The 25,564-nt window shown below is 40.3% G+C and overlaps 4 protein-coding genes across 4 annotated transcripts; 1 reads left to right on the top strand and 3 right to left on the bottom strand.

Moving 5' to 3' along the window:
• The first annotated feature begins 257 nt into the window (after window positions 1–257).
• LOC135611824 (ethylene-responsive transcription factor ERF071-like) lies at window positions 258–1,251 on the top strand. The gene is made up of 2 exons (XM_065107468.1): window positions 258–535; window positions 635–1,251. Exons 1-2 carry the CDS (start codon window positions 376–378, stop codon window positions 1,123–1,125), a joined length of 651 nt encoding a protein of 216 aa, XP_064963540.1. The 5' UTR covers window positions 258–375; the 3' UTR covers window positions 1,126–1,251.
• A 616-nt stretch (window positions 1,252–1,867) lies between these two features.
• On the bottom strand, window positions 1,868–7,268 carry LOC103972700 (uncharacterized). Its single transcript, XM_065109588.1, has 3 exons — window positions 7,110–7,268; window positions 6,858–6,963; window positions 1,868–2,263 (listed from the first exon to the last, which is right to left on the bottom strand). Exons 1-3 carry the CDS (start codon window positions 7,227–7,229, stop codon window positions 2,181–2,183), a joined length of 309 nt encoding a protein of 102 aa, XP_064965660.1. The 5' UTR covers window positions 7,230–7,268; the 3' UTR covers window positions 1,868–2,180.
• Window positions 7,269–9,197: 1,929 nt separating this feature from the next.
• On the bottom strand, window positions 9,198–10,341 carry LOC135611823 (phylloplanin-like). Its single transcript, XM_065107467.1, has 2 exons — window positions 10,120–10,341; window positions 9,198–9,697 (listed from the first exon to the last, which is right to left on the bottom strand). Exons 1-2 carry the CDS (start codon window positions 10,277–10,279, stop codon window positions 9,408–9,410), a joined length of 450 nt encoding a protein of 149 aa, XP_064963539.1. The 5' UTR covers window positions 10,280–10,341; the 3' UTR covers window positions 9,198–9,407.
• A 12,557-nt stretch (window positions 10,342–22,898) lies between these two features.
• On the bottom strand, window positions 22,899–24,949 carry LOC103985603 (dormancy-associated protein homolog 3). Its single transcript, XM_009403351.3, has 3 exons — window positions 24,756–24,949; window positions 24,452–24,628; window positions 22,899–23,309 (listed from the first exon to the last, which is right to left on the bottom strand). The coding sequence occupies exons 1-3, from the start codon at window positions 24,868–24,870 to the stop codon at window positions 23,200–23,202; spliced, it is 402 nt and encodes a 133-aa protein (XP_009401626.2). The 5' UTR covers window positions 24,871–24,949; the 3' UTR covers window positions 22,899–23,199.
• Between the last annotated feature and the right edge of the window lie 615 nt (window positions 24,950–25,564).

Raw genomic sequence — 25,564 nt, 5'->3', positions numbered from 1 at the left:
CTAGTTTGGCGGCTTGTCGGGTGAACATGGAGGAGAGACAAGAGCGACGAACATAATGATAATTATGTACATCCAAACACTCGCAACATGGAAGTCCAACCGGATCATGTTCCACAACCTAAATAAGATGAGAATGAAAGATGAGGAGACACGCACTGGTCAAACCAAACTCTACAGGAAAGATGACTCCTCCATTATCAATTGTTCACTTGTGCTTCTTATGTGGTGTAAGTACCTATATATATAGCAGACCTCCTCCTCCATCTTTCGTCATTTCCACCACCATCTCTTCTCTCTTTTGTTTACATCAGATCTCCCAGAACTCATACGTCGTCTCGGACTATAATCTTCCAAAAGCAGTAGCGAAAGGGAAAGATGTGTGGCGGCGCCATCATCTCCGACTTCATCCCTCCCTGCAGCCAACACCGCCGCAGCCGCCCCAACCCCAGTTCCGACTCCGACAACCTCCTATCCGCCACAGACCTCTGGCCGGGCTCCTTCGACGACCCCCAACATGTCCCCACCCAGGATAAAGGTTTCTCATTCATTCTGTGTTGTGTTACGGTTTGTCTCTGGCCTTGCTTTGGATCCAAAGTTGGAATCTTGATGGGCTGTTCTTCTTCTCGTGGTATAGCGCCTCGGAAGCGGGAGCGGAAGAACCTGTACAGGGGGATACGGCAGCGGCCGTGGGGGAAGTGGGCGGCTGAGATCCGCGACCCGGTCAAGGGCGTCCGCGTCTGGCTCGGCACCTTCGCCACCGCCGAGGAGGCCGCCCGCGCCTACGATCGGGAGGCCCGCCGCATCCGCGGCAAGAAGGCCAAGGTCAACTTCCCCAACGAGCTGCAGCCCGGCGAGGTCGACCAGCACGCGCCATTCCAGCCCGTCCCCGCTATTGTCGAACCCAAGCTGGAAGAGGCCCCGGCCAACGGGGATGCCGAGGTGCGGAGGCTGTCGGAGGAGCTAATGGCTTACGAGTCGTACATGAACTTCTTTGGAATCCCGTACATGGAAGGCGGAGGAGCGGCTGCGGTAGATGGAATGGGGGCATGTAATCCGCCGACCTCAGCAGACATGGAGATGCTGTGGAGCTTTGACGACATCCTTCCCACCTCGGGTGATCTTTAAATGATCTCTATCATCTCTACTTCGACGGCATTCTTCCCACCTCGGTCAATGGTTTGTATTGGATAGAGCGATGGTTTCAGTAACCGTCGAAAATAAGGAACTATATTGTGTTTTTTTGTTCTTATATATATTACATAACGTACGAGGTATGCGTACAAAATATTTTACAGGCAATAAAACATATTAATTTTTCATGTAGACACGATTAGAAGGAATAGGATGACGAATGATAAATAAAAGAACTTCAATGAAATGCTTCGCTTACAATAAGTTCAAGGTTTGCCTCCTCTTTGACGTGGTACAGAAGGACAGAAAGAAACATCAATCTCCACTAACGAAGGTCTGAGTTTTGGTTGCACCAGTCAAATGTTTACATTCGTGTCACTGTCATTATATGCGGCCTCTGTTATTTACGGGCAAGAGTCTCATCTCAATCACAGTTCTGAAGGGGTATATATATATATATATATATATACCCCTTCAGAACTGTGATTGAGATTATAGTAGGGTGGAGCCCCTTCCTTCACAAAACTGAGTTAAATATCTAGTTGGAAAAAAGTGGGGTTGAAGATCCATCCATATATATATATATATATATATATATATATATATATATATATATATATATATATATATATATATGTAGATGAATTATCAATAATTATATATATGTATAGACTGCCCCAGATAACATAACTTTTATAGACGACAGTAACACTCCAATATAGATAACCACTATACCTAGCAATAATGCTTGAAACTAAATATTAACATGGGTAGATGAAACAGCAGTTAAGTGAAAACACCAAATGCATTACAACTGGCTATCATCAGGCCAGAGTACTGCTATATTCACTTCTAAGAGCTGCTGAACTATTTTAGTATGGAGAGGCATCTTTGAACCGACCAACTGAGCTGAGAAGCACGCAGAAAAGAACCGAGGAAATAAATAAAGGATGAACACTCAGAACATACAATAAAGTAGGCTCAAGCCAAGTTTGGAGGTGAATAAGATGTATGAAGTGAAGTGGGCATGCCAACTCAGGAAGAAACTGTCAACCAGACTTGAATAACAACACAGCCTTTGAATCCATATAGAAATAGATGAAATGTTTGGCCTCATGTGTCACATATGATCCTGCACAACCAGAAGTACAATTACAAACTATAATTATACGATCCAGATCTCTATGGCTACACAGTAAACGGAGAGGGAAAACGGTAAACAGATTTCATGCCGATCTTATGAGCATAGAATCAATTACTTGATTAGTGAAGCTAAATAAGCAGAATTCTTGCACCTTCATTCAGTCTAGCAAAAATTCCAATGGCCAACCCCAAATATATATTCACATATGCTACTTCTAATATTATTCAAAGCAGTGCTTCTTCCAAAAACTGGCCTCTCTCAGCTTAGCAATCAAAGCAAACAGATTTCAAGCATAAACCTGAAACATGGATATCATAGGTAACAAAAAATTGTCACAAATCTACATTGTCCGAACTGTGCAAGTCATTCTATCGGTGAAGCTTCGTGCCTCCATGTTACCCTATGACCATGTCAGGATCTCGAGACAGAGACATCATGCAATCAAGCTGTCCTTTGGGTCCTTTGGTAGGACTACCCTCGTGGCCATTGTTCTTTACGATTGGGCAGTCTTGTAACATGTGCCAGAACAACCTCAACTAGATGATCAAGGTTCGTAACCTCTCTTAGTGAGATCCTCCAATTCCTCCCAATTCGAAGGGGTGAAGAAATCATCCTCGTCTCCTCTGAATTGAAGGGGTTGCTCAATACGGCTCACTCCCCCCATTGTGACAAGAAGTTGCCATCTGGCATTCAAGAATAACAATCTCTTCCATCTATAGAAAAGACAATTCGAGGATTCGAATAAAGAAGAAAGACTTTCAAAAGTACAAACTGGATTTCTGCATCTTTGAAAGTACAACATGAAGGTCACTAGGTTGGGTGCCCAAGGTAGTTTCGTGCCCAAGAAGAAAAGGAAAAGAGGAGGAGAAGTCGAGGGGAGGGCAAGGAGGAAGAGACATGGAGAAGAGGAGGAAGAGGAGGTGAAGGAGGAGAAATACCATGCATCAAACAATTAGCAAGAATTCCCGATTGATGCAAGCAGTGGGCAATCAAGCTAGCACCAACAGCTTAAGACATGAGGTTGAGGGTTGACATTTATAGAGAGAGAGAGAGAGAGAGAGGTGATGGGTAATAAGGATAGTTAATTAAAATCATAAACCAACTCAGACAACCTGAAATGTTTTGATCCATGGTTCAATTTTTTATTAGGTCATACTTATTATCCGGTTCGCATAGGCCCAAGGTTGACAACAACTGACAGAAAGAGAGAGTAGGATGAATGGTAACGAAATTTAATTAACAATCCTTAACCAACCCAAACCACCTGAAATGGTCTAGTCCACGATCCATTTTCAAGAGGATTGCATTTACTGTCCAATTCATACTAGTCCAAGCAGTCCTTTTAATCCATGATCTTTTCTTTCTCGATTGTCTCTCGGTTGAATGAGGCTTGGCTTATCGTATCTAAATTAAGACTCACACTTGGAGATATTTATTTTTGCTCTTTCCTTCCTCTATTTTCGTCTTTTGATTATAGTGATTTAAAAAACACTAAGTGCCAAAAGACACCAATGTCCCAAAATGCCTGAGGCACTAAGCACTCACTTGAGCGAAGCAAGACGCTCTGAACTATTAAAATATAAAAAATATATCATATAATTGATAAAAATGATTATATAAATAAAAGTATGACATTAAATTAAAAAGATCTAAAGTACCATCTTAATATATCCCATTGCAGGCTTACTTTATTGTTAAGAGCAAAGAGATATATTTGTTTTGTATAGTAGTTAACAATCTTCTATTAACGGTAGTTAGAGGGAGAGAAAAGAATTGTTAACAGTAGCAGAGGGGGAGAAAAGTGTCACCGACAGTGGAAAGTGGGGATGGAGAAGGCAGCTATGACGGAGGAAGCTGCGGATGGCAACAACGACGATAGAGGAAGCTACGGATGACAACCGCGACAGCGAAGGAAGCTGCGGAAGGCTACAACGACGACAGAGGAAGCTACGGATGACAACCGCGACAGTGAGGTAAGCTGCGGATGGCAGCAGCCAAAGCTACGGACAGTAACAACAGCAGTGACGGAAGCTGCAGACAACAGCAGCGGCAAAAGCTACGGACGATGACGTCATGGGCGGAGGAAGCTTCAGAGGTGTCCGTTGGTGGTGGAGGAAGCTACGGTCCTCTCTCTTGATGGTGGAAGAAACGACACACGAAAGCAGCAATGGTGGAAGGAAGCTACGAACGAGGGCTAGGCCGTCGAGCCATCCATTGGCGACAGAGGAAGTCGTGGTCCACTACGTCTGCGGCGAAGACAACGACATAAATCATTGGCGGCGGAAGCAGAAGTAGTGCTAGGGTTGATAGCTCGGGGTCGCGCGGGTGTGAGGGGGTGACTTTTGCAGGTAAGCAATTGATTAGTTGGTTCAATCCATTATTGAACTGAACCAAACTTAAAAGTTTGGTTCGGTTGCTTCATTTGAGCTAGATGCTCGCCCGAGGTGCCTGGCGCCTGGGTTCAGGCGTGTGCCAAGGCAACACCTCATTGAAGCGCACCGCTTAGTCCACCTATGAGGCGCTATGGCTTCACCTCGCTTGAGCGCCTAAGCGAGCATCCAGGCACCTATTTAAACCGTTGTTTGATTCATTTTCTAAGGTAAATGTGTCTAGTGTATTGCATATTTGGCCTTTAGAACCCCAAGAGGAGAAAAAAGAGAAGAGGAGAGGGAGGAAGAGAAAAGAAGCAACGAGGAAGAAAGCAAAGAAGAAAAATCTATCAACAAATCACTGGCGGTAGAAGAGCAACGATATAAGCAACAAGGTCTAAGGTTGAGAGTGATACGGAGAGAGAGAGAGAAGGACAAGGAGGAGGATTTATAAGGGTATCTAACTAGAAATCCTTTATCGACTTGAATCGCCTAAAATGGTTTAGTCCATGGGTCAATTTTCAATAAGACCACACACTACCTAATGCATATCAGTTCAGATGGTTTTTTAAACCATGGTCTCATCTTTCTCAGCCATCTTTAAGACAAACGAGGCTGGGCTTGTCCGAGCTCTATATGGCTGAAATATATGAGTGTGTGTGTGGTTGTATATTTGGATTTTGGACTTTGCAAACCTAATGTTGATAACCCGTCAAAGTGATAGGGCAAAGGCTTATTATGAGAAGAATGGTCCATTCAATGCATGCTAGTAGAGATCCTCATGGCTCCAAGCCTTCCAAGGTGACTAAGAAGATCAATTCACTATGGCATAAAGCTCTTGCAAGATCTGATAAGGGTCAATATACACAACCTTATCCCTTAAGTCATTTATATCAGTGTTTTCAAAAGGCCCTTGGGCGAGGTGAGGTAAAGCAGGAGCGCCTAGCAAAACCTCCGAACGAGGCATTTCAATGAAGCCCTACCAGGGCGCTCGCCTGCGCCTAGGCATTGAGTGCCTTTCGAAGTGAAACCCTACATCCAATGTTGCTAACTTCATCGTTAGCTCCGTTAGCCACCTTCATCTGCAGCTTCATTCGCTGCCACCTTCATCCATAGCTTCCTCCACCGCTGCTCTCTCCTTCCCTACCTTCCTCTATTTTTTTATATTTTAATATTCTAGAGCGTCTTGTTTCGTTGGGGCCTCAAGCATTTTGGGACCTTGGTGCCTAACACTTATAAAAACACAAATTTCTATGACTCAAACCCTAATAACTAGACCACAAATAAGCAATATTACCACGATGCCAATGAGTGTATCCTATGCACAAGATTTTTATCAATACAGGACATGAAAGACCATTTTCGTGACTCAAATCTTGATCACTCAAGCTCAAAATAAGCAACCAATGCTCACCCTAAAATATTTTATAAAATGATCAAAATAAATATCATATACAAATTTTATCACTAAATGATCCATGAACTTTTACTTTCATCCATTAACAACTAGAATGACACATAAGTAACACATGGTAATTCAGAAATTGTAAATAAAACCATAAAACAAAAGATGAAATATGTATGACAAACTAAATATATATCTCATCGTTTCCTAAGTTGATGACCCTAATTTTAAAGTTTGGATCAAAACTGAATAAGTTTTGAGCATTTAGATAAGACTGTAACAGATTAGTCTTTGGATCCTCTGTTAATTTTAATTTTGCCCTTGGGCAATAAATAAAGGACCAAAATTTCAAAATTCAAGGTCTTCGATTTCTGGGCCACATAAATCATGGACATATATGCTATTAGGTTCGATACCACCAATTACATTCAATACCTTAAAAGAATATACAGAACAATTCCAGAACAGAAAGATGATAGCATGGAAACACTATTCAGAGGCAAAAAATGATAGACCGCTGGATAGATTCCACAGCTTCACCAATTCCAGTTTGTATCCCGTATAAAGCATGGAAAAGAACAGCAACATAAAAATTAGCCAAACAAGTACTATCAGAAGAAGAAAGAAATTTTAATAATGAAATGAGATAAACTAAGAACTATTATCTATCCATTTAGCTCTTAAAATTAAAACCCTACCAGCAAAAGGAAAATGAACCAGAAGATCGTCCAATGTGGACCACATAGCACAATAAACATCAAGGATTAAGCACAAGAAGAAGATGGCAAAACAAGATCGATGCGTGTACCGAAGTTGCGACCCACAATGCAGTGCCAACTCTGCCCGTATTTGGCGTCGAACTCCTTTTTGATGTACTCGGCGATGTTCTTCTCCACAGTATGCTCTTGGAACGCCTAATTTCCCACAAAAAACCACAAGAATAATGAGCCCAAGAAATAGCCGGCACTGATCGAACGCGATCGAAGCTAAGGAACATGAAAAAGGGAAAGACTCGGGTCGATCGACACAAAAGAACAGGAAAATGGTTCTTGCTTCATACGGCGCGAGCACAGGCACATGCGTGGCTCCGCATCTCGTCGCTCATGTCGACGCCCTTCAAGATGACATCGAGCTCCTTCTGCTGCGCCGTCGCCGCGCCGCTGTTGCTCTCGTCCCCCATCGCTCAATGAGTTTGACGAAGTTGAGTTTCCATCCAAAATAACCTTGTGATCGGAGGCACCTAAGAGCTAATAGGGGTCCACGTGGGTCCGTTTGCTTTCTCCAATACCGAAGCAGGTATTGGATCGATTTATCAACAAAGGGTGTAGGAAACGTATCTGCGCAAATGGCTTTCAATTTCGAATTAGAGGAGCGGCTGCTGGAATGCCGTCACCGACCGAGAGCCGCGGACGGAAGCAGGGGACGGTGGTGCGCTCACCGATTTGGTGGCAAGGGCAACGCTCACCGATTTGGCTGTGGGAACCGCAGCCAAATGGCCACTTTGCCTACGATGAACCGAGAGAAGTTGTGGTGATTATGTCCGTTTATGGTGCAAATGGACTTCTCTAGCAAAAAAATATTTTCATAATTAGAAAAATCACATGATCTTATGAAACTGTAGTTACTAGTTTCTTACACCCTTTATTTTCATAATTATATATATATAATTGACCAAAAACTCTTTTTTTTTTGTCACGTGCTGCAAAACTTCATTTTTTTTTTCCCTACATAATTGACCAAAAACGAGCTCTTTTCTGTTGGCAGTGTCATTATCTTCCGAGGGCTGCAATTCTTCCCTGGTTTGCAGGCAATCCATCCAAGCCACTGCTTTTTCATCTCCAGCTACGATGGTCTGTATGCATTTCCTTTGGTCCTCAGTCTACGTTCAGGCTCAATACCAAGCAGGCTTGCGTTCTTTCTTCGATCATTGGCCATTGTCCAATGTGTAAGACGCTGCACCTAAGTGGTCTCCGCAGGCAACCATTCCCTTCCATCATTATTGTAGAGGAGATGCTCCAGTACAGTTATTAACCATTGGTGCACTGCTCCAGTGGATGGGTTTTGAGTTGAATGCTTCTGAGAGAGACAGTGCCGGGTTTGACATGTAGAACACCACATCGAAGATCTACAAGTGCATGAAAGAGACAGTGCCAAGTTTCTTCATCCAAATATGTTTCAAATCTCATATTTTGAAGTTTTTATTTTTCGAAAAATATACACAAAACGAAAAAAAAGCCTAAACTCCTCGTTCTATTATAAAAACTAATAATTCATGTATAAAAGCTAATAATTCATATATATATATATATATTAATAATGTCTAGAGCTATTAGATTGGGTGGTTTCTCCGTGGACGCCAATTCTTGTGCATTATAATTAATTCCCCAGCTCTTCCGATCATTGTTGGAGTTCTTACAATGTCTATTTATTTGTCAAGATCAATATAGAATAAAAGTAAATTAATCGATTAGAATAAAAATTTAGGTAAGCTCAAGTTAACTAATTGTAATCATGATTAATAATGTTCTGACAGGGGTTTCGAGAGGATTTAAATATTTGGAGGGATACAAGCAAGATTATAGCTCGTAGGGACAAATATGTTCTTCGCAAAAATCTGAAAAGAGGTGCAAACACAAAAGACGTTCTTTCATTAAATAGCAAGTGACTAATTAGCTTTTATTGTTCTGAGATAGTATTTAGATTTTAGTTTATTTGAGTTGATTGTTTGGATCGAATTCATATTTGAGCAAATCCGAATCAGAACCACACAAATTTTTTATTTGATCCGATCAATCAACTCAGATTTCTAAAAGCTTGCCACCATCTCAGATTAATAGAAAACCTAATATTGGTTCTGAGAATGGGCTCCGATCGGATTCAGATCAATCCACCCAAATAGAAGTCCTTTAAGAACATGTACAAGTCATTGTTGTATATCCAAAATGTCGAAGCAACTTCTTCACTGCCATTAAAAGAGCAATATAAATTATTTCTGGATGATGCCCTTTGGAACCTCGAAAGTTTTCCAGCATTGCTTCCACCGGTTTATTACTCTAAGATTAACTGAGGTTTCTCAGAGTTTACAGGAAAGAGAACCTTCGATAATGTCGAACAGAATGCTCGAGTAGTCAATTATACACTTGAAAGCTATATAATTATTTTATTCATTTATATGGAGAAAATATATATGGCGATAAAAGTTTCAGCACCAATACAAGGATGACAGATACATGGTATTCTAGTGCATGGTTCGGTCGATAAACTTGAGGATGGTACAAGTTTATACGATGGATTCCATAGTGTATATATATATATATATATATATCTTCGGTATATGGCTCCAGTGGTCATCATCTTCTTAGCCGAGATTCCCAACCAAGGTGAAAAGAGTGGGGACCAAATTCAAGATGCCGCCGAGAATTCCTCCGAGGAGTCCACCTGAGAGTAGCTGCAAGGAGGACTGCAGGATCCCAGTAGACGGGAGCGACGTGTTGCAGGTGGAGAGAGGAGTGGGGATGACCAGCTTGCAGCTATTCAACAGCGCGAGCAATGAGTTCACTGGATTCACCAGCATAGTAAACACTCCGTTGCTGTTCGTGATTGCGCTGGATATGACATTGCTCCCACACTGTAGCAGCACAGTGGCATCTGCAATCGACACCAAGATGCTTAGGAAACTCTCGGAGTTTGTTTAGGTTTGAGTTCTGACACAACACCCGTTATTCAATTGCATGACACATAGATTGAGTCTTTTTGACAATCTAGTCCAATCATTATTGGTTTAAAGAAGCTAACATTTATCAAGGCCCTACAGTGAGCTGTTACTGCTATAGTGCAAGTAATAGTCCATGAGGCTCATTTTTCAGTTTATTAACTCAGAGAAATATGCTCAAATGAGAAATTCTGAGTGCATATATGGGAGCAGTAGACAGTGTTGGTATGGTAAAGGAATGAGGAAGAATGATTATGAGGTATCTTAGAGAAGACTAAGCACAAAGTTTAGGGTGGGAGTGTTATGTGGGAGAAGAAACACTGAGGCTCAAGTACGTATACCACTGATAAAGCCTTACTTGGAAACACCGGTGTTGCTGCTGTAACAGTGGTGGTGCTTGTGCTGCATGGCACAGTGCCACTGACGATGATGTTCCCGAGCTGGGCTATCGCCACGGGTGCAACCACTGCAACAATCATGAGCCCTAGAAGAAGGGAAGCCCTGGAAGCCAAAGCCATTGTGGTGGATTGTTGCAGACGTAGGAAGCTGCAAGCTTGCTTTGAGAACTCGCAAGCAGCTACTTGGTAGTTTGGTTATTTGTTCTTCAGTTTGGTGTGAATTTATAGGCAACGAGTGAGGCGATATTGCCGCTGTTCTTGTCGTCCCTACGCCATGGGTTCTCTTTGATCAAAGTCTTGGGTAGGGTGGGCCTTCGATTCCTGCCTAGTTGATGGCTTGCACGCGCGTGTTTGCTCTATAGAGTGGACCAAGCACAACCATACTGCTTTGTTTGGATCTTCTTCATATTCTTTTGCTGCGTCATTGCTGAGTTGAATTCGCCTTCTCGCATGTTTTTCTCTAACGTATTTCTTATGTAAAAGTACCGAGAATACATGAAAGTGCCGGTTCTTGAAGTCCAATAATACGTTTTGATGCACGCAGAAAGTTGAAGAGGAAAAGTTTCAGCTATTACTAGTCACATAAAGGGAGGGTCCTCACTACAAGTTCTGTAGATGCTTGTGTAACATATCAAAAGTGAAATTATTCATATCTCAAGTATATTTCCCCTTACTTCAGCAGCAATTCACATGCTTAATTTAGGATTCCCAACATTGTTCTCTCTCACTCTCTCTTGTACATGTCTCAACGAAGTATGCTGATAACCCCCCTGTAACATATTTGAAATGCATTCTACTATTACTTTCCACAGTAGCATCTGTTGAGGAACAACTTCAATGAGAATCTGAAGGGCCTTTTACACATGCATGCATGCTGTGCTTCTTCCTGTCTTCTCCAGTTTAAAGGAGCCACTACTTGGCTGATGTTAGGCAGGTTTCAAACCAAGCATGCATTCTGCAATTCGGAGTAGAAAAGAAGAGGAAGGTTTGCTCTCTCTATCTTTGCAAGCTACAGAATCCACAAGCAGACTCTCTCTACCATGTGGTACCTGCATGGTATCGCCAATCTTTATTGGCTTCTTCTCCTACATTGCGGCAGGCCTTGGTCCCAAATGTCATTGGATCTGTAGATTTAGAAGCTAGCGGAAATGCATATAATAAAAAAAAAGAAATTTAAGATTCTTGAAACATCCTTAAGATGAGAGACGACTCCTCACTCCCCCCATCTGTTACCCCTTCCTCTGATGTTTCTTCCAAACCCCTTGATCCTGTCAAGAATAACTCCACTGCTTCATAAATATCATCACCAATATATCTGATCAAGTCTTCTTCCTCAAACTCTGTCAGATATGAAGAACAAAAACTCCAACTATGGTCTTCCTGTTTGATCAGTAAATTTCATGGAAGACCACCCTCTCTTTCGATTCTTATGGTCTTTAGAAGCTTTTTCTTCTTTCGGTTTAACTCTGAAACGGAGGCCGCCCGTCTCCTCACGGAAGGATCTTGGCATCTCTGTGGAGATATCTTGCAACTCATACCATGGCGTCCAAAATTTCACCCCATACTCCAACCATTGAAACTGCTCCTATTCATTTAACAGGCCTCTTCATGAAATACTGGAAAGAGGAATCTCTATTTAGTATATTCCTTAATTCGATATGGTATCAAAAGCATACCTCTCTTCAATTCAATATGATATCGGAGCACCTCTTGCCTTGAGCAAGACCTCCCTTTAATTCAATATAATATTAGAGTATCTCTTGCCCTGAGCGAGACCTCCCTTCTTCAGTGTCTAGCGATAGCAATCCTCTTCTCTTAGTGAAGATTACTCCTCTAAAAGCAACAATGATGAGGTAGATATGAGCAGCAACAGATATGATCTAACAGCAACAATCCTTCCTTGAGTAAGACCTCCCTTCTTTGCTGTCCGGTGACAATAATCCTCCTCTTCTACGACGATAGTAATCCTCCATCGATGCTGTTTACTAATCTGCAACTATCAACGTAGTGTTTCCCTCATTTGATCAGATCAACAAATCTGATCAATCCTACGGCGATCTGCTACCTCACTGATAGTTGTTGTCTACATCAAGCGCTCCTCTTTCTCATAGGGCACTCTCTACCGGCAGACCGCTCCCCTTCTTCCTTTAGCGGTTGATCTCTATCACATTGATCTTCCTCATCGACGGATTGCCGCTCACTATTCTTCATTTGCCTTGATCGATCTCTTCCCAAGCGCCCTCTCTATACCGAGCGTTGCAGATCACCTACCTTCTGCTAAGCAGATTTCGCCGACAACTACTGATTTCGTCTTCTGCCAGGCGGTCTTCGCTAACCCTCAACGATCCTCTACAACTCCTCACTGCAACTGCTCAAATAAGTTGATTTGTTGCTAGCTGGTGGACTTCAAGCCACCGCGATCACCCATAGCAAAGTTCCCTATTGCAGATTGCTGCAAGCTAAACCTCCGTTGTTGTTCCTTATCAGTCGACGGACTTCAACCATCTCTTTGCCATCTTCTCACAAGCCGACAATGAACACCATCTATCACCGCTAACTACTATGCACAGTTCTCCACCCTCTCACACTCGTGTATTTCAGCGAGGATTGGAATCACCTATTGAACCCAAAACTATCACCCAAAGTCTAAAATTTTTTACACTGGTGTAAAATAATATGTGAAGAATACGATGTTCTACTTCATGATGTTACATGGACTCTTGTACCATCTCATCATATACAAAATCTCATCGAGTGTAAATATATCTTTCGAATTAAGTGAAACCCAAATAGATCCGTTGTCAAATACAAAGCATGTTTAGTGGCAAAGGAGTTTCACCAGTGATTATGTGTTGACTTCACAAAAACATTCAATCCAGTTGTTAAACCGACAAAAATCTGATTTATCTTGAGTTTAGTTATCACTCAAAGCCAGCACATAGATCAAGTGGATGTTAATAATGCTTTCTTATAAGGGACCTTAACTAAAAATATCTTTATGCAGTAACCTCATGACTTCATCCACCATCAATATCCAAGCTATGTTTGTAAACTATGAAAAGTTATTTATCGATTTTGTTAAGCTCCAAGAGTATGGTATACTGAACTTGGTTATTTCTGGTATCAATTGGCTTCACTAATTCCAAGTTTGATATCTTTTTATTTTTATGATAACAAAAGGGAAGTTTGATATCAATTGGCTTCACCAATTCCAAGTTTGATATCTACTAGTGTATGTGGATGACATTATCGTTATATATAATAATCCTATAAAAATCAAGCAATTCTTTCACTAGTTGATAGATCAATTTCCTATTAAATATCTAGGATCCTTAAGCTACTTTCTAAGAGTGGAAGTAATATTCATATCTTTTGGATTTTCCTATCTCAAAAGAAATATATTTAAGATCTACTATCGAAGACGAACATGTAGAATGCCAAAGAAGTTGCCACACCATTCTCCACTACTGAATCACCCAAATTATATGATGGCAGCTCTACTACGGATTTCACATAATACCGACAAGTAATTGATTCCTTACGGTATTTATCTCTCACACGTTCAAACATCTTATTTGCAATCAATAAATTATCATAATTTATACATTGACCCTCCACTATACGTTGGTTTGCAGTAAAACAAGTCCTGCATTATTTAAAAGAGACTCTCAATCATAGACTTCATATTTGCAAACACTCATCACTTCATTTGCATGCATTCATTGATGTTGATTGTGTTGGGCTGATGGCCCATATTCAGCCCATGTGGGCTTTATCAGCCCACAACCCACACCCTCTCTTAACCTAACCCTAATTAAGATTAGGGGGGTGTGGTGGCTGCGTTTTAGAGGCAGATTAAGGCTATAAAAAGGCAGCAACGAGGCAGATCTTTGAGGCCACGGGATTCCAAAGAGAAGAAGGAGATCAAGGCAGAAAAGGAAGAGAAAGAAAGGGAAGAAGACAAGGACAACGCAGAGAGACTGTTCACAATCATCTAGCAGTGTTCTCATCTCAGGTTAGATCAAATCTACAGTAGACTCTTGCTGTGATTACTTGGGGAGGTTTTAGATATTGTGGGCAGTGACGTGATCCTTGTATCCCAGTTATTCTCTTGTGGTAGTTGCTAGGGTTTTGGGCAAGAGATTGAGATTTGTATATTCATTATTCTCATAGTGGATTATCTCTAGTTTGCCCCGTGGTTTTTACCCTTCACATTGAAGGGGTTTTCCACGTATATCTTGGTGTTCTGTTTGATTGTGTTTCCATTTTATTCCGCTGCGTATTTTGGTCTTTTAGTATTTGTTTCTATACAAAGGTTATTCCTCTTTTTATCCCCATCAACTGGTATCAGAGCGGGGTTTTGGTGATTTAATTTTTGTATTTGAACATGGAGGCCAGTAATATTTCTCGCATGATTAGTTTAAATGGAAATAATTGGATGATATGGAAACCAAGAATGGAAGATCTTTTGTATTGCAAAGATTTGTATGGACCTTTGCAGGGGGATAGTGCAAAACCTACAACTATGACAGATGATGAGTGGAAGAGGTTAGATCGAAAAACAATTGGGTTTATTAGACAGTGGCTTGATGATAGTGTCTTTCACCATGTTTCTACTGAAATTTCTGCATATTCTCTTTGGAAAAAATTGGAAAGTCTCTATGAGAGAAAAACAGCTGGCAACAAAGCTTTTTTGATCAGAAAACTTGTGAACCTAAAATATAGAGAAGGTGCTTCTATTGCTGAGCATTTGAATGAAATGCAGAGTATTACTAACCAGTTATCCTCTGTGAAAATGTCTCTTGATGATGAGTTGCAGGCATTGTTACTTCTCAGTTCATTACCAGAAAGTTGGGAGACACTGGTGGTTTCCCTCAGTAATTCTGCGCCAGATGGTATTGTCACTATGAGTCAAGTAACAAGCAGTTTGTTGAATGAGGAGTTGAGAAGAAAGAGTTCAGCAACATCTCAGAATGATTCACAGTCACTTATCTCAGAGAACAGAGGAAGGTCAAAGTTCAGAAGCAATTCACGTATGGGTAGGAGCAAGTCAAGATCAAGAAAAGATATTGTTTGCTATAACTGTGGTGAGAAAGGACATTACAAGAACCAATGTAAGCAACCTAAGAAGAACAAGAAAAAGGGAAAAGAAGTGGAGTCTACAGAATCAAAGGATAATACTACAGCTACAGTGCAGGGTGGTGATTATTTGATTTTGTCTCCTTCTGATGATATTTTTTCTTGTGTGTGTCAGGATCTTGAGTGGGTGATTGACACAGGTGCTTCTTATCATGCTACACCTCGGAGGGAGTTTTTTGCTACATATAGGTCTGGAAACTTTGGTGTTGTCAAGATGGGCAACTATGGCACAGCAGACATCATTGGCATGGGTGATATCCATTTAAAGACCAACCTTGGCTGCAAGTTGGTACTTAAGGATGTGAGACATGTGGTTGACTTGAGGCTGAATTTAATTTCAGTTGGAAGACTAGATGATGAAGACTATGAAAGCAGATTTCACAGAGGGCAATGGAAACTCAGTAAGGGTTCTCTTGTTATAGCTAATGGAAAGAAATGTCATACTTTGTACAGGTTGCAGGCTAAAGCTTATGGTGAGCAGTTAAATGCTACAGAGAAAGACTTCAGTATGGAGTTGTGGCATAGGCAATTGGGACACATGAGCGAGAAGGGGCTGCAAGCTCTTTCCAAGAGAGAGGTATTACCAGATCTCAGAGGTATACATCTGAACCCTTGTATTGATTGTTTAGCTGGTAAACAACATAGAGTTTCATTTGCTAGTGCTGCTTTGTCTAGAAAAATGCATGCCTTAGACCGTGTTTATACAGATGTATGTGGTCCTTTGAGGACAAAAACTCCTGGTGGATCTGTTGATGTTCTTGGTATAAGTGGTACACTTTATTTTGTCACTTTTATAGATGATTTTTCTAGGAAAGTTTGGGCTTATGCTTTGAAGACCAAAGATTAGGTTATTAATGTCTTTAAAGAGTTTCATGCCAGGGTTGAAAGAGAGACAGAAAGGAAATTGAAATGCATAAGATCAGATAATGGTGGTGAGTATACAGGATTGTTTAATGACTATTGCAGGTCACATGGAATCCAACATGAGATGACAGTTCCTGGTACACCTCAGCATAATGCAATTGCAGAGAGGATGAACCGCACCATCATGGAAAAGATCAGATGTATGCTTTCACAGGCCAAGCTACCCAAAAGGTTTTGGGATGAGGCTTTGAGGACTACAGTTGATGTGATCAACTTATCACCATGTACAGCCCTAGATGGTGATGTTGCAGAGCATGTATGGTCAGGGAAAGATGTTTCCTACAGGCATTTGAAAGTGTTTGGTTGTCGTGCATTTACACATATTCCAGACAATGAGAGGTCCAAGCTGGATGGTAAGTCTAAAGAATGTATTTTTCTTGGTTACTCACATGATCAGTTTGGTTACAGGCTTTGGGATCCAGAAAAGCAGAAGGTGTTCAGGAGCAGAGATGTGATCTTCTTTGAAGATCAAACCTTTGAGGATTTGAAGAAGAAGGCACCAGCCAAGACTTCTGCAGAAGGATTAGCAGATTGTGACCCAGTTACTCCTCCAGTATATCAGGGTGATGGGGGAGATGTGCAGGAAGATGGTGTAGAACCTGATATTGATCTACCTGTAGGACATGTTTAGCAAGAAGAAGTAGGAGAGCAAGTTCCCGTAGAACATCAGTTGAGAAGATCTTCTAGACAACGTCAACCTTCTAGAAGATACTCTACAGATGAGTATGTGATGCTTACTGATGCAGGTGAACCAAAGAGTTACCAGGAAGCAGTTGAGAGTGAGCAGAAAGAGAAGTGGTTAGCTGCTATGCAGGAAGAGATGGATGCTCTTCAGAAGAACCACACTTATGATTTGGTGCTGCTACCAAATGGAATGAAGGCCTTGAAGAACAAGTGGGTTTTTAGGTTGAAGACTCAAGAATATTGTTCTCAACCAAAGTACAAAGCTAGATTGGTTGTGAAAGGCTTTGGTCAAAAGAAAGGTATTGACTTTGAAGAGATATTTTCTCCTGTTGTTAAAATGTCTTCTATTCGTGTTGCTCTAGGTATTGCTGCTAGCCAGGACTTGGAGGTTGAGCAGTTAGATGTAAAGACATCTTTCCTTCATGGTGATTTGGAGGAGGAAATTTATATGGAGCAACCAGAAAGCTTCAAAGTCAAAGGTAAAGATAATTTTGTTTGCAAGTTGAAGAAGAGCTTGTATGGGCTAAAGCAAGCTCCAAGACAGTGGTGCAGAAAGTTTGATTCATTTATGACAGAAAATGGATACAAAAGAACGGCTTCAGATCATTGTGTGTACATCAAATGGTTTGGTGAGGATTTTATTATTCTCTTACTTTATGTTGATGACATGCTTATTCTTGGGAAAGATATGTCTAAAATTGACAGGTTGAAGAAGGAAATGAGTGAGTCTTTTGCAATGAAGGACATGGGGCCAGCAAAGCAAATACTAGGCATGCAGATTTCTCGTGACAGGAAAAACAAGAAGATTTGGTTGTCACAGGAGAAATACATCGAGAAGGTATTGGAAAGATTCAGTATGAGCAATGCTAAGCCAGTTGGTTCTCCTCTTGCAGGTCACTTCAAGTTGTGCTCAGAACAGAGTCCGTCAAGTGATGAGGAGAAGGAGAAAATGCAAAAGGTTCCTTATGCTTCAGCAGTTGAAAGTTTAATGTATGCAATGGTATGTACGAGGCCAGACATCGCATATGCAGTGGGTGTTACTAGCAGATTTCTTGCAAATCCAGGCAAAGAGCACTGGGCAGCGGTGAAGTGGATTTTTAGATATCTCAGAGGGAGCTCTAAGGTTTGTTTAAGCTTTGGAGGTGGACCACCTGTGTTGATAGGTTACACAGATGCAGATATGACCAGAGATATAGATACGAGGAAGTCTACTTCAGGTTATGTACTTACTTTTGCAGGGGGAGCTGTGTCATGGCAATCCAGGTTACAAAGGTGTATTGCTCTCTCCACCACAGAAGTAGAATATATTGCTGCTACAGAGGTATGCAAAGAAATGTTATGGATGAAAGAATTCTTACAAGAATTGGGGCTGAAACAGGAAAATTATGTGGTGCATTGTGACAGCCAGAGTGCCATCCATTTGTGTAAGAACCCAATGTTTCATTCCAAGTCAAAGCATATAGATGTCAGATACCACTGGATTCGAAATGTATTTGAAGAAAAGCAGTTGCAGCTTCAGAAAATTCATACAGATGACAACGGAGCAGACATGTTGACGAAGACCTTACCAAAAGAAAGACAGGAGATATGCCGACAGTTGGTCGGCATGGCTTCACATTGAGGAGTCATGGGATAGCCTCCCTTATGGGCTGAAGGGGGAGGTTGTTGGGCTGATGACCCATATTCAGCCCATGTGGGCTTTATCAGCCCACAGCCCACACCCTCTCTTAACCTAACCCTAATTAAGATTAGGGGGGTGTGGTGGCTGCGTTTTAGAGGCAGATTAAGGCTATAAAAAGGCAGCAGCGAGGCAGATCTTTGAGGCCACGGGATTCCAAAGAGAAGAAGGAGATCAAGGCAGAAAAGGAAGAGAAAGAAAGGGAAGAAGACAAGGACAACGCAGAGAGACTGTTCATAATCATCTAGCAGTGTTCTCATCTCAGGTTAGATCAAATCTACAGTAGACTCTTGCTGTGATTACTTGGGGAGGTTTTAGATATTGTGGGCAGTGACGTGATCCTTGTATCCCAGTTATTCTCTTGTGGTAGTTGCTAGGGTTTTGGGCAAGAGATTGAGATTTGTATATTCATTATTCTCATAGTGGATTATCTCTAGTTTGCCCCGTGGTTTTTACCCTTCACATTGAAGGGGTTTTCCACGTATATCTTGGTGTTCTGTTTGATTGTGTTTCCATTTTATTCTGCTGCGTATTTTGGTCTTCTAGTATTTGTTCCTATACAAAGGTTATTCCTCTTTTTATCCCCATCAGATTGGGCAGGTAATATTGATGACATAACGTCTACATCAGTCTATGTTATCTTTCTTGAAGCAAATCCAATCAGTTAGAGTTCCAAGAAACAGAAAACAGTCACAAGATCCATTACTAGAGTTGAATATTGACTCGGCACCATACTTAATTGAGTCATCAATATACTACAAGAGCTTGATATTATATCCAAATCTACTCTTATAATATACTATAATAATATTTGTGCCACCTACCTATATGTCATTCCAATGTTTTACTCACGCATGAAACACATTATCATCGGCTTTCACTTTATCATAGATCAAGTTGTCATATATTAACTGTGTGTTTCTCAAGTACATACTTCTGATCAACTAGCAAACTCTCTCACAAAGCCTTTCGCTTGTAAAATATTTTAATTATATCAGTCCAAGATTGACATCGTTGATAGAAGCTCAATCTTACGAGGGCATGATAGAAGATCATGATAAAGATATATATGGAATGATATCCATATTTATTTATATCCTTAATCAAACTATGATTTAAGGATGTAGTTGATCTGATTACGTGATTTGAGTGATTTATTGAGAAATTTTTTTCCCTCAAAATTTATATAAATATTCATCGTCTCAATAAATAAAATCTATCTCTTTCGTAATATTATAAAAGTCGTCGAGTCATTGTACCGATGCTTATCAATCCCCTATTTTCAAACCAATTCTTCCCTCTTTGTGCCATCGAATTTCTCGGATGGAGCCCCCATTCAGAACGAGTAGGGACTCAACCGGTTTCAACTAGTGCGGAGGGGGATGAAGATGCTCCCTAGTGCCCCTGGATTTGTTTTGAACGTTGACCTTTTCGCAAAAGACCTCCGATGAAAGGGACGGTGAACTCATCGGTGATGACGATACTGAAGGAACCACCGGTTGGCACCTCACATGATACTCATGTGAAGGAATGGCAGGTTTTGGAGGCTTTTATCGTCTCAGTGACGCCGTTGATTTCCATGCCTGTAACTGACGGTACCTCAACCGATGCACCCTCTTATGGACTCTTGTCCTGATTCATTTACTGCTATCACTGCACCACCTCAAAAGTTGCAATCTCAAAAGATGCAACATGCTCTTCTTACTTCAGATGTTAACACATCTATCGCACCCTATGTTGGATGCGGATATGTTGGAGGATCCAAAAAACTTTTACCAGAATCCTCTTTGCTTGCACCTGAAGTGGCCATGCCCGGAGGAAACCCCAGAAAACATCCGTTTTCCTCCTTGATCGACTGAAGTGTCTGCACTTGCGCCTCCTCAAGCAACCTCTCAACTCTATGATGGGTCCCCCCGAAGCTCAGAATCTTGCTGCCTATGTAACGATGTGTCTGGATGCTCTATAAGATTCACGCATTACTCAAACTCAGATGGATGGTTCTGAGGAATTTGATCTTCTCTGGGATTATCTTGTTTAACAAAGTAAAGACTGCTCTAAAAAATATCTCATCATATTTATACACATACTTTATCCGGTCAAGTCTTCTATGCCAATATCTGAGCATGTGTTGCTTTCTACTATAACCTGCTCGTCTGATAGAGGATCCTATATTTGATGGACATATATCTGGAAATTCTTTCCTTTAATAATGATTATTTTATCTAAAAACTTGTAGAGGCATAAGAAGGAAGCCAGTTCGTGATTTCCTTACTTATGCTGGAAGAACATCTAATCCTTTTGTAGGAAACACATGCATCGGTAGAACAATCCAATAGACTTGTACAAAGCCTTGGAAAGGAGCTATAGGTGCTTCGGGTGATATTTCTCATCACTTGGTGTTCCTCTCTTATCCATGTCCAGATGCTATCTATCAATTAACACATGCAATAGTTCAATTTGGGATTTATGTAAGTACGTTGTTGGCTCTTTTACGTAATAATTTGTGGACAACTCTTTCTGAACTTAATTTTTCTGAGTGTCATGGTGTGTTCTTGGAGATTTTAATCCTATCTTGAATAGTTATGATAAATTTGATGGTTATAGGTTTCAAATAAATCAATCTATTAGAGGCTTTCATGATTTTGTTAGAAATTATGATTTAATGGATCCAGGTTTTTTTGTTTCTAAATACACTTAGTATAATAATTGTAAAGGCCATGCTCGCATTTCTGTTCGATTAGCTTGTATTTTTGATAATTCTACTTAGTTGCAAATCTTTGATCTATCTTCTGTTTATCATCTCCCCCTTAGAATCTATATTAAAGCCACTAATCTTAATCTGGTGAAGTGTAACTCCTTCAGTCCTTTTGATCATTTCCATCACAACCTTTATAAACTAAGAGGTGCTTTTTCTTCTTGGAATAAGCATTCTCTTGGTAGATTAGAACATAATCTTGAGAAACTTCAAACCTCAACTTAAATCTCAATTAGTTGATAGCATTCCTTTATATTCTCAACTTCAACACTCTGCTTCTCTCATAGAAGGCTAAAGCAAAATGTTCTTTCGGTTAATCATGGTGATAGAAATATTAAATATTTTCACAATCTTATGACCCATTGTTATTCTTATTCAAGCCTCACTTGTTAGGATATCTTTAGGTTTCAATAAAAGTCTGAGATAATGATTTTACTTGACGGAAGTTCTTGGTTCCTATACTCCTCAATCAACATGGGACAAATTACCTTATGACATTCCAAAAATTAAAAACCTATTACTGTTACACACTTTGGACCATTTTATATTATAGAATCTTTGCTAAAAGTTATCTCCGATAAATTGAAACCTATTATATCATTTCTGATTAATTTCAATAAATGTGCATTCCTTCTAAACTGAAGTATCCATATTAACTGCCCAACAAGTTGCTCCGACCATGTTTTCTTCTAAATTTATTCAATGGGTTTAGGCATGTATGTTGGAGTATAATTTAATTGATAAAAAGAGATTTAATTGATAAAAAGAGATTTTAAGTATTAGTTTGGTAATGATGTATAAGACATTCTTATCCAAGATTAAGAATTCAAAACCTCAACTAATACATTTAGAAAGTATCAACTAGTTTGACTTAGTAATTTATCATAAAATCTTGAATTTGAATTTCATCTTCGTCACTTATTAAAAAAAAGGGAGCTGAAGTAAGATTTGTTGACAAGAAGCATAAGATAACAAAGAAATCAATACAAAACTGCTACTGCTATCAAGTATTAGATAACAGAGGAGAATTTTTCAAAGTAAGCAACAGAGGTGACAAGAAAGCAGTTTCTGGAGATACTCATGCAGACAAAGCTGCAGCAGTGCAGCTTAAATGTTAATAAAATGCGCTTGGTGGTACCATTTAGTCAGCCATGCCGGCCTTGCAAGGAACATTAAGATGCAACCTCAAACAAAAGAAACGTTGCTTGATATGGTGCTAAAGGCCATGACTCAAAGGGTTGCACAATTAGTCAACCACCCTCATAGGATCTTTCAACAGTTCCGTAATAAGACTGATGTATACTTTGAACAAGCACCAAATACACAAAACATAAGCTATCAAAAAGTTGGATTCTTGTTTGTTTAAAAGTTCCACGAGAATACATAAATCAAATCATCATCTAAGATAAGTAGAACATTCACCAAACCAAACAGTTTCACTCAAAGAACAAATTAATCCAAGGACCGAACAAGAAAACTGGAATTATTGTTTGTTTTGGTATGAGTGTTCTATAAGATAAATCACAGCATCATCTAAGATGAAGTAGAACATCCACCGATGCAGAAGAAGCCATAACATATTTGATAGGTGCCATTGACGACATATCTCATCCCAGCTACCATTATCACAAGCTCTTATTATGTCCGCAAAAGTAGGAATATGCACACAAACCAAACAGCCTCCCCAACCCTATGCACATTACAAGAGACCTCATTTCTAAGCTGGCATCCTACATAACACTAGTGCAATTTTACTTGCATCAACATATTAGAACATCTTAGAAAGAAACCCTGCCTCATTTTGCGTTCCGATCATAAGTGAGTCTCTATCTCTCCTCATGGAGCAGATAATGGCACAGCTCAAACCTCATTTGTAGGATCCCGGGATCCGATGCTAACCGTTCCTCCTCCAACTCTTTCATATGCATTGGATGATGATTTCCTCCTAAATCGATCCCAGTCCCCGCTTCCTGCTTAGCACCAAAAAAATTCTTGGTCACCCATTAGATTGCAGAAAGTTTGGCTTGGTAAACTCCAATAAACTAATGTCAAGATTCAGAATACAATACTTCTGTTCTCACTTAATCAAGATGTTATGCCCAGGAAACAGCAAGGGATTCTACAATGAATGTCTTGACAGAATTACGATACAGAAACAACCTACATCGTCACATCGAAGGAGCACTAAGATTCATCAGAAATGAGTAAGTAGAGATTACTCAGAATATTTCTAAAGCCTCAACCTACACTTGACAATTTACGACTTTGATTAGTTTTGGGTTTATTATTCTTGTACAACTATGAGAACTTTCTAGAAATAATGAAAACTGATTTGATCAATGTTGATTCAACAAGGGAATTACACTAAGTTAATATCAATGGCAAGAAAATATCCACGCAGCAAAAGCCAAATAGTTGAGACATTATGGTTTGTTATTGTGTTGTTATTGTTGCTTTTGTACAATTATATGGCAGTAGAGATAGACCCAAAGAAATTTAAAAAGCTTCGAAACTATTCAACACAACTTAGCAAAAAAACTAATGTCATCACCCGACCTAATGGACTAATTGACCTATCAATTTTGTTTGACCTAAATCACTAGTTAAAATATTTAACTTAAAGTTAATAATAATATATTCATCAAACTCTTATAAGCTAATCTTAATCTTATTCATTTTTAATATGTAACTAATCAAGACATTATAATTTCTCAAACTTGTCCAAATAATAGATATGACCCGAGCCTGATGGGCTAACTGGCACATCAATTTCGTTTAACCTAAACTAGTTACCAAAATATACTTATCAAGATTTATAAGTCAATCTTAATTTTACCCGCTTTCAATATAAAATTAATGTTAAAACTAAACTTTTTTCTCTTATATAACTACTAAATCATAAAACTTCAAATTATCAAAGTTATTAAGTAGAAAAAGGACAGCTCGTTCGATCTGCTAACAGTAGAAAAACTCAAAAGTAAACCTACCAGAACAACGACGCGTTAGCAAGCGATCGAAGCATATATCACTAATAAGAGATAAATCTATTCTGTTATGCCCAAAAATGGCCCTTGATTACGGTGTAGATGTTGCTAAAGAAGCAAACCCTCACCGGCGAAGGGCGAGATGGGCGGCGTGGATCCTGCGGGCGACGCAGGCGGCGTGGAATTCCCCGTAGAAGGGCTCCCAGCTGGCCGCTTGATCATGATGCTTCGCGTCACCCTCACCTCCACCTCCTCGCCGCCGCCCTCCGATCGGCCGATCCCTCCTCCGTCCGCCGTCGGTCCCTCTGCTCCACCACCAAACGACCGCCACCGGAAGCATCGGATCAGATGCATCAGACCGTCGGACGCCTCCGATCTGGGTTCAAACCCGAGAGAAAAAGATAAAAGGAGAAAAAAGAAAAAAGGCCGAACCTTTGCTGGGGTTGGAGCGGAAGCCAAAGGAGGAGTGCTTCCGGAGGCGGCCGAGGCCGGTCTCGGGTCGGGGCCCGGCGACGGTGTCGTCCCAGAGCTGGTCAAGAAGGCCCATACCTCTCCACGGAGAAGCCCCCGAGAAGAAACACCTCACAGTGGCGAGAACCAAGCTATAACAATAATAGCAACAATGACCGATCTCCCAGTAACAAGGAGAAGGGATGTTTATAGATCGAACGGGTCAGGGGTGAACCGATCCGAGCCGTCGATCCGGATCCAGATAATGACGTGGCGGCGTAATTAAAACGATCAACCGGGTCGTTCCCGTGTCGTTATCGGTACGCGCAATTATCAGTGCATCGCATTGCAGGAGGACAGGTCATGTTTTCTTTCATGATGATTGACGTTTCAGTTTACTGTAGGATGGATTCCAGTGTTTGTGTTGGTGGTGGAACAGGAAGAAAGAAGTGGGAGACACAGAGGCGGCGCGTCTCAATCACCGTTGAGATGAATTATATTGATTTTAGTTAGTCACAAAGTAAATTCAATCCTTTTTTTTTTGTTTGGAACCTAATAAAAGTGAACTGAATTTCTTGTTTTATACAAATATAATATAATATTTTAATTACATAGTTGATACTGATATATTATATTTTCGATAAAACAATTAAAAATATAAATATCAAAATAAATAATAATATATTAGAGATATCAATTATTCTTTTAGTTATCCATAGAGACCCATCATATTAGAGTGTAGATGAAGAATATATTCTATTTACTGTGCGGTTATGGGACAATGATAATAT

This window comes from Musa acuminata, chromosome BXJ2-5 (genome assembly GCF_036884655.1).
Source record: "Musa acuminata AAA Group cultivar baxijiao chromosome BXJ2-5, Cavendish_Baxijiao_AAA, whole genome shotgun sequence".
NCBI classification, from domain to species: Eukaryota; Viridiplantae; Streptophyta; class Magnoliopsida; order Zingiberales; family Musaceae; genus Musa; species Musa acuminata.
The sequence above is the reverse complement of the archived record's forward strand: the minus strand, read 5'-3'. Positions and strand labels throughout refer to the sequence as shown.

What these genes read in the sequence shown, in the direction of transcription:
- LOC103985603 (XM_009403351.3), bottom strand. Translation starts at nt 24,870, where the DNA reads ATGGGCCTTCTTGACCAGCTCTGGGACGACACCGTCGCCGGGCCCCGA. An exon ending in CCGCTCCAACCCCAGCAAAG is followed by an intron (nt 24,629 to 24,755) that starts GTTCGGCCTTTT and finishes GTGGTGGAGCAG; the next exon opens with AGGGACCGACGGCGGACGGA. An exon ending in GCCCATCTCGCCCTTCGCCG is followed by an intron (nt 23,310 to 24,451) that starts GTGAGGGTTTGC and finishes GGTGCTAAGCAG; the next exon opens with GAAGCGGGGACTGGGATCGA.
- LOC135611824 (XM_065107468.1), top strand. Translation starts at nt 376, where the DNA reads ATGTGTGGCGGCGCCATCATCTCCGACTTCATCCCTCCCTGCAGCCAA. An exon ending in TGTCCCCACCCAGGATAAAG is followed by an intron (nt 536 to 634) that starts GTTTCTCATTCA and finishes CTCGTGGTATAG; the next exon opens with CGCCTCGGAAGCGGGAGCGG.
- LOC103972700 (XM_065109588.1), bottom strand. Translation starts at nt 7,229, where the DNA reads ATGGGGGACGAGAGCAACAGCGGCGCGGCGACGGCGCAGCAGAAGGAG. An exon ending in CATGTGCCTGTGCTCGCGCC is followed by an intron (nt 6,964 to 7,109) that starts GTATGAAGCAAG and finishes GTGGGAAATTAG; the next exon opens with GCGTTCCAAGAGCATACTGT. An exon ending in CATTGTGGGTCGCAACTTCG is followed by an intron (nt 2,264 to 6,857) that starts GTACACGCATCG and finishes CTGGTTGTGCAG; the next exon opens with GATCATATGTGACACATGAG.
- LOC135611823 (XM_065107467.1), bottom strand. Translation starts at nt 10,279, where the DNA reads ATGGCTTTGGCTTCCAGGGCTTCCCTTCTTCTAGGGCTCATGATTGTT. An exon ending in AGCAACACCGGTGTTTCCAA is followed by an intron (nt 9,698 to 10,119) that starts GTAAGGCTTTAT and finishes TGTCGATTGCAG; the next exon opens with ATGCCACTGTGCTGCTACAG.